Raw genomic sequence first — 15018 nt, forward strand, 5'->3', positions numbered from 1 at the left:
GGAACAACTTGATATCCATATGGAAAAAAATGACCTATGACCTCTACCTAACTCCGTGCACAATGATTACTTAAAATGTATCATAGAATCATAAAAGCTAAAGTTATGAAGTTTTTAAAAAAATAGATATCTTTGTGTCCTTGGAATAGGCAACAATTTCATAGAAAGAACACAAAAAGCTATAATCACAAAAGAGAAAATATTGATAATTTGACTTTGATCAAAATTACAAACTTCTACACATTGAAAGACAATGTGAGCAAAATGCAAAGGCAAACCACAGGCTGGGAGACAGAATTCACAACATATATATCTGACAAAGAACTTGCATCCATTGTATAAAAAGTACTCCTAGACATCAATAACAAAAGGATAAATAACCCAAGATTTTCTAAATGGCAAAAAACTTGAACTGACACTTCACCAAAGAAAACAGAAATGGTCCAATTGCCCAACATAACTAGTTATCAAGGAAACTAAAACCATAATGAAATACCATTTCATACCCACTGGCATAGCCAAAATTAAAAGATTGGCAATACTGGTTTCTGTTGGTGATATGCAGGAACTGGAATTCTCATATATTAAAGATGCAAGGGTAAAATGGTGCAACTGCTGTGGAAAATAGCTTGGCAATTTCTTGTAAAGTTAAACCTACAACTGCCCAAGGGCCCAGTAACAGCATCCCTAGGTGTTTACCCAAGGGAAACGAAAGCGTGTGTCTACAAAAATCCTTGTACAGGGGTGCTTATAGAAGATTTATTTGTAAAAGACAAAAAATGGGAACAACTCAAACCTCCAAAACCAGGAAAATGGTAAATACATTGGGTGATATTCCTATAAAGGAATACTACTGAGCAATAAAAAAGGAAGAGATGACTGATATGAACAACAAATGGATAAATTTCACAGACATTATATTGAAGGAAGAGAAGTTATACACAAAAGAGCATATACTGTATGATTCCATTTATGTGAAGTTTACAAGCAAGTAAAACTAGTCTATGGTGGTGGGATTTGAAAGAGTGGTGGTCTTGGGGCAGGTTTTGAGGAAGATGGGGCTTAACTGGAAAGGAACACAGAGTGCTTTCTGGGTTGATGAAATGTTCTAGATCTCGATTTGGGTGTTGGTTATACAGATGTAAACATTTTTCAAAACTCCTCCAACCGTATACTTCATATCCGTGCATTTTGCTAAGTGTAATTATACCTTAATGAGAGAGAGAGAGAGAGAGACAGGGTACCCGTTCACAGATTTATAGTCAGCATCACCAGACAGAAAATCAGAGGGAGGACGATGTATCAGATGATCAAATCTCTCCCCACTAGAGGACCTGCTACTTCTATTCAGACGTCTGAGCTCTCCAGACTGCAGGAGCACTAGGCATTCGGCAGAGCACGCCCCATCTCCTCATTATTGTTTTCCTCAACAACATAGTGAATGCTGGAAATGGGTCTTTATTGGTGAAATTAGAAGCTTTTCAATTAGCATGATGGTTACAAATGGGCTCTTAAACATGGAATATTCAAGATATCTAAAATATTTTAGAGACACTCTCCACTTGGCATGTAAAGGGTACAAGGACCTAACAAAGCCTGTAGCCTGTGCACTTAGGGATGGATCTAAGACTGGACTCCTAAGTGCTCCTGTGTGCTGCTTAGGAGGAGCCCCGGTTGCCTGATGCTGAGTACCACAGTTAGAGTCCCACCTCTGTACTAACCACCGTGTGTAGCTCTGATGAATCTTTCATGCACCGAAAAGCTCAGAGAGCTGGTGGTGTGACTGCTTGGGACCTGCTTGCTAACACACATCTGCTTAGCAAATGTCCACGTATTTGGTAGGATTCGGCTGAGACCTCCTTTCATTATAACCCGGTATCAGTGTCGAGGTTGTGCAGGAGTGACCAACACGAGTAGCTAACCCTCATTTGCTTAGTTTAGTTTACAACAATGCCCTTTCTCTTCAACTACAAGGATGAAAGGACATTCGGAGACCAGGATTTTGGCAAAATAGGGAATTTCAGGCTCTGTATATGGTTAGCATTTTATTATTTCCTGTTAATTACAATTTTTGTCCCAGTAACCCCGTGTTAAGACTGTCTAGGAAAAAGACAAGCAGACTATCAGTCTCCTTGCATGTGTTCCCAGGGCAGCTGGGAAAGGAGGAATATGCCCATGCAGACAAACAGCTCGCCTAATCCCCAGGCGCACCTGGGGGCCGGGCGCTGCACCAAGACTGCACGGCCCACCCCTGAGGTCCTCTGCACTCAGTTACCTCCTTCTCTCGGTTGAAGTTCTCAAAGACGGCACTGTGGGAGTCCTGGATTTTCTTCTTTTCTTCTTCCGACTCTAACTCAAACTTCTTTGTTATGTTATGTTCTGTGGAGGTGAGAAGAAATCACACATCAGTGTAGATGTGGGAAAAACAGAGGCAGAGAGAAAACTAGAGGATCTGAAGATAACAGAAATTCCAGACTGGGTCAAACTCAAGGTCTTACAGCCTCGTGTTCGCCTGACGCTCACCTGGAGATGCTCGAGAGCTGGGTGAACACGGTGGCGGTTCTAATCACATCACCTTCTGGGATTGACCTCTGATGTCTCTGGTTCTTTCCATGTGGTTTACTTTGGATCCGTTGCTTATTATTGTGTCCATTCCCTCTGGTGAAGTAACCACTATGCTTGCTTGGATATCCTTATCTTAAAGCACAGCTCTCGGCTAACGTGACTTTTCCAGCAATAAAATTTATTCTGTCCTTAGCCCTGGGGTAGAGGTAAGTTTAACCATTTTGGGAAGCTGCCAGCAGAGTCCCAATACTAAACAGGAGGAAGAGGTGAGGGCTAACACAAACCTCATCTTGAGCCTCGCAGTGCTGGGGGTGGAGAGGGAGGCAACCCCTGGGCTTGCAGGACAAGTCTGCACTGAGCTACACCATGAGCAGCTAAGGACTGCTTATCCCAGACTGGTTGTAACATCTCAACTTAGACTTTGACAACATAGGATGACTGTAACATGAGTAGCCAGGAGCCTGGGAAATGAGCTGGGCTATCCTGCACCAGGATTCCAGGTCACGCCTCTAACAGGGGCAGCTCCACCATTCCCCAGTCTTAACTCCAGGGTCCTCATGTTGCCTTCTTACAATCCACAGTCCCCAGCAGGGAAGGAATGGCCTGAGGATTAACTTTCCCAGGGAGTATCTGCGTTTAATTGAGTAATTTTGTTAAAACCAATGAAATCTGATATGAACTGGGTGAGGGCAGGATGTGGAATAGGTTTAGAGAGGCCCCACTCCTGCCTCCACTAGTCCTCTAGGTAGGGGAGCAGAGGCTCCGTAAATCCCTCTCTCCTTTCTCCATTTACAAAGAAGCTCAGCGGGGTGGGGGCTCACCTATAGAGCACGCTGTGTGATCTAAAGTCTGTGCTGAGCGTGGGAAATATTAAAAATATAGAGCGATATATAAATGTACCAAATCAACATGTTGAATTTTAAACTTGCACAGTTATATGTCAATGATAGCTCAATTACAGATAAATATAATCGTATATATAATCAACATACAATCATATATATAATAATCGTCCATATATAGTCATATGTATATATAATCAAACAAGGCTTCCTTTGGAGGGTGTGGGCATATAGAGGCTCACAGTATAGGATTGTATTGCCCTTCCCCAAACAATTGAATACTTGAAACTCTAATTCAGGAATTTTTTTTCTGGAACTTTGGGGTCACTGGTGTCCAGATAATAAGTCTACACTCCTACAGATGCCCCAAAACTTGTTGCAGTCCCTGATGGCCAAACATGGAACCAGTGAGTTTTGGAAGGTGCAGGCTCAGACCCCCAGGGGCCGAACTTCATAAAAGACTCCATCTTTGTTGTCACTTCCTTGAAAACTCCAGGCACCTTGTATTCAGGAGTCCCGGCATGTGGCCCATCACCCTTACTGAAACCAAGGCTGCCCTCCTCAAGTCGAGACCAAGCTGAATGGCAGTGTTTTGGTGCACCTGTCATCGGAAAGTCAGAAGTTTCCATACTCACTTTGCTTTAGCAGGATCTTTTCCCGCTCCAACTTCTCATCCTTCTCCCATTCTGCCTTCTTCTTTGACCACTTATCTTCCAACTCATCATAAATGCTGTCCTGTGGAGACACAAGACACCATGAAGAGAAGGTTCTTGAGAAAGGACACCTGGAGAGGCCATAAACTCACAGCAGGGCTGGACCCCCAGCACTGCACACCCGCCCACAGCTCTGGGCCCCATGCAGCTTCCCTCACCTGGGACCCTTGCTAGGGGACCCCAACACGGGGGCTGAGGAAGGTAACTTCTAGCCCAGCTCGCCTGAGAGCCTGCGAACCCTAAATGTCAAGGGCAAACTGCATGGCGTCTGCCCCAGTGGGACTGGGCTTCCTTTGAAGACAGGCAGGGTGCCCCTGAGGGACCCACAGGCCAGCTCCCTCTGAATCCGCAATCACTCAACGGCACGTGAATAGGGAAATGCCTAGTAGTTAACTTGAAGACTTAGAAAACAATGGGCTGTTTTTCAGAGAGTGTCCATTTTTCCTCAGCAAGGCTAACTTCCTTTGTAGCTGAGGTTAAATAAGCCTAACGCGATGCCAGTCCTGGGGTTTGGCTGGGACCTCATGAGGTGGAACCGCAGGAGGGCAAGGCCCAGGACCTGGCCACAGCCAGTAAGTTCTCGGGACCCTGACCCCCTTGCTCTCCAGGTTAGCAGCAGGATTCACACTGGGCCCAGCATCAGACCTCATTTGTAACTGTGGTCATTTAGAGAGAAGTTCTTGCTCATCATTCTCGAGACTGGTGGGCAGTTCGGTTTCCATAGAGGTCAAAGCTCTGGAGAGGCCCAGCCTGCAGCCAACACGAAGGGCACCTAGGGAACTGAGAGTGCTTACCTGCCCATCACCCTGATGCTTCTCTCAAGCTCCACTCTGTGACTCGCTCCCTGACTCTATCAAGGTACATCGTGGAAAATGAGTTTTGGATACAAGCTCAGAATTGAAACTGTGAGTGGAGAATACAATTTCAGAGGTGGTCCTTTGTTTGCCAGGACTGAATTGTTTCCTGGGGCTCCGGACTTTCAGTGCTAAAACCAGGAAAGTCCTGGCAAACCAGGACTAATTGGTCACCATAGAGTGGGGCTTTCTGCCTCAGCCCTTGCCCTGTCTACTCCCCATCTCTCACTCCCATCCTCCTAGGAAGAAATCATGCCCTAACTCTCTTTCTCTGCACCTCCGTCAAATTAGCCGATTAAATGCATGGGTTGTGTTCTGAGATAGCTGGAGACCCCCATGCTCTGCTTTGGGACTGGGGCAGGTACAGACACAGTGATCCAGTCTTTCTGGATGGCAGCTGGGCCAAATGTCTCAAAGGCCTTTTACATGTTTCCTCCTTTTGACTTAGCACTATACTAGAATCAAAGATGTTACAAAATACAGATATTAGTGGCTGTCTTGAGGTAGAGACAGTTCTTTCTTTTTGTTGTTGGGTTTTGTATTGCCATTAAAAAACAAAAAACAATGAGCAGGTGTTACTTTTGTAATCACAAACGTATTTTCCAATGCCCTGCTTTAGGGTCTGGGTGACTGACTTGTCACTTGTGGAAGCCATCACAGTCTGCAGGTTCACTCTTCTCCCCGGGTGCAGCTAGTGCCGCTGAGGTCCAAGGACGCTGGGAATCTCAGGAAATTATTTTCTGGGCAAGGGCTCTAGATTCATCTCAATGCCATCAGCAGGAAGGAGCTTTGCTTCTCTTACTCTCGTAATCTACCACGGAGCTCCAAATCTTACCTGATACATATAAAACATATTCTTCAAATACTTATACTCCTTTTGCATCTCCTCTGGACAAAAGGAAAACAACAGGGTCATCATTATACCTCTGAAATGCACGTTTTCAAATTCAACTGTGAGCTTTCCTATATACCTTCCCTACCCCAAACTCAGGCCCTGTACAGTGGAACCGTGTGTGCCTCAGAAATCCCTCTGGAAGCTCATCAGAAATTCAGATGCCTGGACCCCACTCTAAACCCACTGACTCGGGGTCTCAGAGGAGAGGCCCAGCATATGTCCATAATATGATCTGGATGCACATGAAGTCTGAGAACTAGCCCCCAGGAGAAACCCATATCTGCAGAAAAAGATGAGCGAAACCTTGCAGCATGCGTCTGCTGCTCTCTTTTTAAACAACATTTCCTAGTGTGCATTGATTTTGAAAACAATACATCTTCTCTTTAGAAAATTCAGAAGTCAGCAAAGTGTAAATATTGTCTTTAAAAAATGTAAGGCAAAAGAAAGGGAGAAGCTTATAGCATTTCTCCTTCTCCCTGTGGAGATCAGTCTATAAACTCACAATTCTGAAGGGTACACTCTCTGCCCTTCCCAAGGGCAGCATAAACAGTGGGCTTAAAGGCCAACACAACCTTTATGGATTACAGGACCATAGGAATCATAGTGTCAGCTGGAATAGAATGAAACACCATCATTTCACAGGTGAGGAAACTTGCTGAATTGCAATAGTGTTATATTTGTAGAACACTGAGATGTACAAAGTGCCTTCACATTCTTATCCCTCTGATAAAGGCAAGTATTATTGTCCTCAATTCCCAGATGGGGAAACTGAAACTCAAAGAGGTTAAGGGACTTGCTCAGATCCCAAAAGTTGGTCACAGGCCCTTCCATCTTCCAGGCCTAGGAAAGACACTGGTAGACGAGGTTTCCCTCTTCAGTTTCATTCTCCATCACCTTGTCTCCTTGGGCTTTAGGAGGAAACCGTGAAAACCTAGCCATAGCCCATCCATGGCCAGCGGAGTCCCTTGGCCTGAGACCCACATGGTCAGCCTCCCGCCCCTTTACCAGGGTCATTCTCCCCAGTCCCGGTCATACCTAGTTTCTCCTGGGCAGCCAACTTCTCCGCCCTCAAGGCTGCTTTGTAGTTGTTCTCCAACTCAGTGAGCTCTGCTGCGTGGGCCTCTTTGAGCTTCCTGTGGGACCCCGGGGGAAGGCCACAGTCATCAGTGCAAAGAAGTCCAGAGCTGAGCTGTCAGATTTACCCCTTTCCGCCTCCCCTCCCTCGCACAGGGGGCAGGCTGCAGGGCCCTTGCTCCCTGATGCATTCTCCTGGCATCCATCCAGAAAAGGGAGAGAAGACCGCTGTTTTCACCAACCACTCTTTTGAATAAAGCCAATCAGGGCCATAGACTGCCCTCACAGCACAGTCTTTGCTTATATCTCTCTTGGGAAACCATGGGCTGCATTAGCGCCCCGGATAATTTTAGAGCTCAGGGTCTCTCCAGCCTCCATTCCACTGCTCAAGATGAGCATTAAAATGAAAGGCTATACGGGGGCTGGCCCCATGGCCAAGTGGTTAAGTTTGCGCACTCTGCTGCAGGCAGCCCAGTGTTTCGTTGGTTCGAATCCTGGGCGCGGACGTGGCACTGCTCATCAAACCATGCTGAGGCAGCGTCCCACATGCCACAACTAGAAGGACCCACAATGAAGAATATACAAATATGTACCGGGGGGCTTTGGGGAGAAAAAGAAAAAAATAAAGTCTTTAAAAAGAAAATGAAAGGCTATACGAGCCGCCAAACCAGGAAAAGACATGGAGGAACCTTAAATACATATTGGTAAGTGAACAAGGCCAATTTGAAAAGGCTACACACTATATGATTCCAACTATATGACATCCTGGAAAAGGCACAGCTACAGAGACAGTCAAAAGATCGGTTGCCAGGAGTTGGGGGAGGGAGGGGTGGGTGGGGAGAGCACAGTAGATTTTTAGGGCAGTGAAAATACTCGGTATGATAGTATAATGATGGATACATGTCACCGTAAATTAGTCCAACTCACAGAATGTACACCAGGAGTGAACTAGGGACTTTGGGTGTTAATGACATGTCAGCGTAGGTTCATCAGTTGTAACAAATGCACCATGGTGGTGTGGGGTGTCACTAATGGCATAGATTGTAGCGGGGGGGTGGTGTTAGGGGGTGTATGGGAACTCTGTACTTCACGTGCTATTTTACTGTGAGCCTAAAACTGCACTAAAAAATAAAGTCTATTATAAAATAAATGAGTTAATTAATTAAAATTTTTTTTAAAAAAGCAAGTCTGTGACTGAACCAGGAGGACTCCTCTCCCCCAGGATGTCTGGGGCTGCTCTGGTGCCCCATGGGGAGTGAGAAGGGGATTTCGTGGGTTTCTCACCACACACACAGCACACCTCCTCTACTTCCTCATTGTTTGTCTTTGTGGCTTTGCACCCTGCCCCTCCCATGCCTTGTTCCCTTTTTGCCCAGGCCCTGACCTAGCAGCCAGGGAGAGTAGAGGTGAGAAGAGGAACAGGAGGAAGAAGAGGAGGAGGAGGGGAAGGAAGAAGACAAGGAGGGAAAGGAGGAGGAGGAGGAGGAAGAGGAGAAGGGGGAGAAAGAGGAGGAGGAAGAGGAGGAGAGGGAGATAGAGGAGTAGGAGGAGGAAGGGGAGGAGGAGGAGGGGGAGGAGGAGGATGGGGAGGAGGAGGGGAGGAGGGGGAGGAGGGGGAGGGGAAGGAGAGGGAGGAGGAGGAGGGGAGGAGGAGGATGGGGAGGAGGAGGGGGAGGAGGAAGAGGAAGAGGAGGCTGGGTTGAGACAACAGCTGTCTACCACAGAAATCTCCTAGAGAACAAAGAATAGCTCTTCTCAGCAATCAACAAAAAGAGAGATTATAACTGAAATGAAATAATTCGATGAGAAAGTGCAAAACCAGGAATAACCTCTGTGCTACATTTTATTGGCCTCATGTCCAACCCTCTTGCTCTCCAAAGACCAGTGTCTCATTCCCCCAGCCCTCACCACCCAGTTCCGTTTGGCGCTCTCTGAAATCCCAGTGAGCTGAATCCAGCAGGGATGCAGGAGCCTTAGGGCCTTCAGCACAAGAGGGCTTGTGCCAGAAAGCCTACCTGGTCTTGTTCTCAAAGCTCTGCTGCATCTTGGCACAGCGGAGATCCATTTCATGGGAGAGCTGGAAAGAGGCCCGCATTAACAACCAGGACCGAGCACCCTTCCCCACTCCAATCTGCCACTTCTGAGAAGCCTTCCCGCTCACAGGGGACGCCCCGCCCCCGCCCCCCCCCCCCCCCCAATGTGTGCTCTGCAGTGCCGAGAGCACCTCATTACTGAGGGAACAGAGCAGTTCCTGCCTTGCTCCATGCTGTTTGGCATGTAATCCGTTTACGACATTGGTGCACGGGCACCATCCCTGTCCCTAGCTGGTTTTGTGGGCAGGTCTGGTCTCCTCCGCTTGACTGTAATCTCTTTGTAAGACCCTGCCCTTGGGATTCTCAGATGCATAACTCAATTGAGCAATCATTTATTGAGCAGAGAGCTTGGCTTAGAAGAGCCAAAGAGGTCTAGGACTCAGACCCTGCCTTCAGGGCACTTAAAATCCAGTGTTACTGAGTCCTCACCAGCAGAGCGGCTGTGTTCCAGCACGCAGGATTTGCTCTCTTCCGGGTGACCCTCATCCTAACACATCAGATCCTCTGGCCAGTGCCTCCAGAGGAATGGACACTTCCAAACCAGTCAGCGCCCACTGCCAGCTGAGACAAGGGGTCAGGGCTTGTCCTTGTCCCTCTCTGACTACACAATGGAACCAGCATGGCTCCCTTCCAAAATGGTCACTCAACAATTTGAGGTGTTCACAGATGGGAGGATTTTAAGGGTCTCAATCAGAGGTTCCTCTGTGGAAACAATCTCTAAGTATGTCTTCAGCAGGGCCAATGCTTCAGGGAGTGAAAATGTGCATTTTGCCTGCTAACCCACCACTGATGAGGTCAGTGATCTCATGCAAATTACTTAACTTCCTGAGCTTCAATTTCCTTTCTATAGAAGGAAACCATAAACCTGGCAGGGCTTTCAGATAAATATAGTAATGAATCAACAGTAAGGGAGGTCTCAGCCTGAGTTATAAGCTGTCACCTCCAGACGCAGATGCATCTGGGGCACATCAGAGGGTGAGGAGCAGGCCTTCCAGGAAGTCAGCCTTCGCAAGTGGGTTTCAATAACAACAGGTCTGGGGTTGGGGTGGGGTGGTTCTGAGCATTGCTCTGGTTTCTCACTCCAGCCCAGCCCAGCAGGCACACCTGCTCCAGGTGGGGATGAAGAGACCATGATAAAACAGATGGTAAAATCTAAAGGAGATGTCACCAAGACCCCCAGGAAACACAAAGAGTGCAAATTAATATCAGCACTGAATAATAATAATAATAATAATAATAATAATAATAATAATATCTGAAGTGTGTGCTTTGGGTTTGAACAGCGAGAGGAAGCAGGCACCGGAGGCTTCCGGGCAGCTTTTGAGCAGCACGGGAAGCACTGACCAGGCTGGTCCTTAAGCAAGAGCCTCAGCAACCTCTGAAGCTTAGCTCACCACCAGGGCCATGGCAGCCTGAAGGGAAATGGCCGGCGCCCCCTAGTGTGGGGAGGACAGGGCATTGAGCACAGCTGAGGGCTGAGGCCCCGGGAGAAGTGGAAATTGAGTTAGGCCTTGAGGAGGGACTCGAGTTCTTGCAATTATAGATGCAGATGGATGCAGAGAGATACTCCTGGGAGTCAGCCCTGATGGCCTAGTGGTTAAAGTTTGGGGCTCTCACCAGTTTGGTGGCCCAGATTTGGTTCCCCAGTGCGGAACCACACCACCCACCTGTCAGTTGCCATGCTGTGGTGGTGGCTCACATAGAAGAATGAGAAGGACTTACAACTAGAATATACAATTAGGTACTGGGGCTTTGGGGAGGAAAAACAAAAAAGGAGAGGAAGATTGGCAACAGATGTTAGCTCAGGGCAAATCTTTCCCAGAAAAAAAAAAAAAAAAAAAAGAAATACTTCTGGGTGACCATCTTCAGAGCTGTTGCCTGGACAACAGGCCCCCACGAGAAAAGTGCTGGCATCTTGCCTGGCACACAGCAGGTGATCTGAAAATACTGGTCTTTCCCTACCCATAGAGACGTCAGCTAACTCAAGGGTCACTCACCAACTTTTGGGTAGACTGGTGGTCTCTGTTCATTTGCTCTATTATCACTGTCAGCTCTGAGATCTGCTCCTCTAGGTCAACAATGATATCAGTCCTGCGGGATAAGTCACTCTCCAGTCATCCACAGAGCTTCCATTCCAGGCCAGTCAGGCCCCTCCCCGAGCATGACTGGCTCTGGCCTGGTGAGAGCGGGCAGGTTCTGCACTGCTCGCTCATCGTGGGGGTGGGTTGGAGAGGTAGAGGGCTGCTCCGGGAGAAGGAATTTGGCAGTAGGGTGGTTGAGCCTCAGACACGGCCCTTTTGGGTAAGCTAGCCAGAAGTGAGCAGGTGTGGTTTGGTGCCCTATTGAATGGAAGGGAAAGAGGAATATGTCAGAAATCTATCAGGATTTGACCTTGATTTGGTATTAATAGTTGAAACGGCAGAGGGAGAAGTTCAGAGGAATAGGAAATGAGAAGACAGGGGAAGAGGACTGATGCCCACAGTGACCCATAGACAAGGAATGGGCCAGAAAACGACAAAGATGGCATTTCAGAGAGTGACTTTCAGAATAGATACTGGTTTTCTTTGCATCTGGGTCTGGGGCCTCACCAATGTCTGTAAGATTATTCGGCTCTATTTGGTGGGGCCAGAGCAGACAGGGCGGTGGGCAGTGCTGTGTGCAGTGGGGCAGAGAGGAGGGTCTTGATTCAAGACGCTGAGAAAACAAGAGAGAGGAGATAGGAGAGGGCACGAAGGTGCGCGCAGAAAGTTGACCAACAGGGAACTCTCGTCTTTTGAACACGATCTTCACTATCAGTCGTACTCACGGCTTTCCCAGGGAATGACACAAGCATGAGTTACTATGTTTTATTATGCCACAACTGGTGACAACTTTCTTATGAGCCCAAGAGGTGGTCGTGGGTTCTGGCTTGACTGCGGGTGCACAGCCCACTCCCCTCCAGCAGAGGGCTGTGGAGAGCTGGGCAAAGGAAACAGGCTGACGGTTCCCACCGGAGGGGAAGACAGGGCCTGGAGTCTGGTTTCTATGGGCCAGGTCAGATCAGGGCCACTCCACAGGACAGCCTCACTCTACCTGCATCCTTCAGCCTTGTACCAAATGAAACCACTGCAAACAGTTTGGTTGTATGCTTTCTACGCACTTAAAAATAGGTAGGTGATTGTGTGTGTATGTGTGTGTGTGTTTTCTGTTGTTTTTGATCTTTTAGATTTCTGTCTTGGAAAAATAATTTTCACAGCAAGCTGAAGTCCAAGGAAGAGACACTCACTGGGGAGCCATTGCAATAGCGCAGGCAGGAAGTAACAGCTGGGGAAGGAGAGGGTAAGAATGAGAGATTTAGGAGGTGGAATGAAGGGGATGTGGGGACTGACTTTACATGGCCTTGAAGGACAGAGAGTGGGTGGGGCTTGACTGACAGAGAGGATAGCAGTGTGTTCAACGTGGATGGAGTCAGGCAAGAATCCTGCACGCTGCATCTCCCAGAGGCATGAACTGAGTGGTATTTTTGAACATAGTGAAACAGAGATGCATACTCAGGCCTCCCAGAAACTCTGACTTTACTCTTAATTCTCACCCTCCAAATTCAGACTATTTCACGAATATTTCATCTGTTTATTACCTCCAGCAGCCATTGCTCTCCTTTAGTACAAATTACACTACGCCCACTCATTTTCCAGATCCACTGCCTGACTTGACCTTCATCCTGACTCGAATGGGACTGGAGCAGAGAGGTGGTGCAGCGCGAGCAGGCACAGGGCTGAGGAGTGAAGTGACCTCGCGGCACCCTCAGAGCAGGGACTAGGCGTGGAACATGGGAGCTCCTCCTCGAGGCCAGGCCAGGCCGGGCAGAGAAAGCTCTGAAGAGCTGGATGTCGGTCCGAAGACATTACCTGGAAATTTTGACTTTGTCCATGATCTCTGATTCCGACTGCTTTTTCCTATCAAACATCTCATCTCCCAGGGTGACAGAAATCTGCTCCCTATTCCGAGTGAGGCGGTAGCCAGGGGACACGTTTATCACTTCCTGGGGATCAGGGTGCAAGGTGAGATAATACTGCAGATTTGGAGAGCTGAGACTCCTCCAAATCCTCCACCAGTGCCCCACTCACATCTAAACACGGAGACAAGACACGGGGTTCCGGGCCCAGGGCCCTCCTCTGCCCTCCCCCGGGCCCTACTCCCTTCCTACTTCGGGCCCAGATTCCTCTCCCAAGATCCCATCACAAGACTCAATTGGCTCCTGCATGTGCCCGTAGGCCTTTCAAGCTCAACATGTGCAAACCTAGCCGTTGATGCCTCGCTCCACACTCTGCCCCCAAGCCCTGCCCTCCTCTGCATCCTCCATCGTGGCCAGAGGCCAGGAGCAGCCGGGCATTAGGGAAATCACTCAGGTTTTGGAATTTAGGCAGGCCTGAGTTTAAATCCTGGCTCTGCCACCAACCATAGTTATTCAACATCTCTGTGCCTCAGTTTCCTCATCACAAAATGAGGATGATAACTCCTCCTCAAAGGGCTTTTGTAATGAAGAAACAAAATAACCTGAGAAAATGCCTAGCGCAATTGTGCAAACAAACCAAGCCATTTTAGTCAGTTCCTCTTCTGCCCCCACTAGATGCCAAGTCAGAAATCTGGGCAGGGCTACCAGCCAGCATAGAGCAGGATAAGATTGTACCTTCTAGAGTTGTGCGGACAAGCCCCGCTGCGGCACCGGGGGTCCTGTCACCATCATCTCCCACAGGGATCTCAGCCTCAAGCTCTCCTCCCCATACCCCTGCCCTGGAATGGCCCAAAGCCACCAGTGACTTTCTCTTTGGCTCTGGCGATCACTTCCCAGCTGGCCTGTCCCCAGCCTGACTCCCCTAAGGTTCATCATCCTCTCCACCTGGAGGGCTGTCACATTTTTGTTTGTTTGTTTGTTTTTCCTGACTATTACGGGACTGCATGATCCTTATTTAAGGGGAAAAAGAGGAAAATAGATAAAAACAGAAAGTAGTAAAAAGCACCAATAATATCCCACTAGACAGTGTTTTTCCTAGAATGTGAAGATTACCTGGTCCTATGACTGTGTCAGACCTGCCCAGGCTCCTAGACACCAAAAGGATTAGGCCCAAACTCCTAGGCAGATGTGAGATCCTTCTGGGTGTGTCCCCATCTCTCTTCAGCAGCTCCCAGCCCTGCTCCCCCAGGTGCCCTGACGGTCCCTCCCTCAGCATTCGTGTTTTCCCAAGTGTAGCAGACGGTTTCCTGCATCTGGGCATGAGCTGTACCCTGGCCCACTCTCCTCGCCCTGCACAGAGCGTAGAGAGTGGAGACTAAATGCCCTCTCTGGGGTCTGGCTGAGCCGAGGTCAGGACCTGAACCCCCACGGGCACATGTTATACGCAGTCATTACCGCTCTTCCTCATAGGATCATTGCAAAGATTCAATGCAGGAGGTATGTGCAAAAGGCCCATGCCTGCACACAGTAGGTGCTCAGTAAAAGTTAATCCCACTGCCCTCTTCCCATTTTTACTCACGCAAGGTGATTTATTGCTCTCCTCTTGTTTTCCGAAGTGGGTTTTCACTCTGCAAGAGAAAGTCATGCTCAGAAAGCAATCAGAGAGTGAAATGAAGTTCAAAGCTTAGGAGCTGCACCCCGATTCCATCACTCATCTGTAAAAACGGACACCACCAGGATGACCTGTGAGCTCCTTTCAGCTCTCAAAATATCTACTTTGGGAAATAGGGAATGTTTAATGGTCCAGGGATCATCGGCAGGCAGGTTGCGATAAAATGGCAGGTGGTAAAAATGTGGGAAATCAACGAGTTGCTAGTCTAACAGTAGAAGAATTCCTACAACAAGGACCAGGAGGCTGGGAGGGATGGTCCAGAAGGCCCCCCGGGAGCATGGTGCATGGTCTCAAGTGCACAGATTGTTCAGTGACATCTATGCTGTCAGCACAACAGCCTTTCTTATTTGCAGCAGCAATTGGTGTTCTGGGACCT

General features: G+C 48.2%; 1 protein-coding gene across 5 annotated transcripts in view; it reads right to left on the minus strand.

Annotated features, from left to right (window-relative positions):
- Nucleotides 1-15018, minus strand: part of FLACC1 (flagellum associated containing coiled-coil domains 1) — a 36533-nt gene that overhangs the window by 12325 nt on the left and 9190 nt on the right. For 3 of the 5 annotated variants that reach the window (XM_070241617.1, XM_014732327.3, XM_023622356.2), the window contains 8 exons: nt 14550-14598; nt 12924-13057; nt 11034-11127; nt 8959-9020; nt 6905-7002; nt 5810-5862; nt 4043-4142; nt 2276-2379 (listed from right to left, as the gene is read on the minus strand). In XM_070241617.1, coding sequence (XP_070097718.1) covers nt 2276-2379; nt 4043-4142; nt 5810-5862; nt 6905-7002; nt 8959-9020; nt 11034-11127; nt 12924-13057; nt 14550-14598 — 694 coding nt within the window. The remainder of the gene's footprint in view (nt 1-2275; nt 2380-4042; nt 4143-5809; nt 5863-6904; nt 7003-8958; nt 9021-11033; nt 11128-12923; nt 13058-14549; nt 14599-15018) is intronic. The other 2 variants (XM_014732330.3, XM_070241618.1) reach the window with 1 other exon arrangement.

The sequence above is a fragment of the Equus caballus genome, chromosome 18 (assembly GCF_041296265.1).
Source record: "Equus caballus isolate H_3958 breed thoroughbred chromosome 18, TB-T2T, whole genome shotgun sequence".
In the NCBI taxonomy this organism is placed as follows: Eukaryota; Metazoa; Chordata; class Mammalia; order Perissodactyla; family Equidae; genus Equus; species Equus caballus.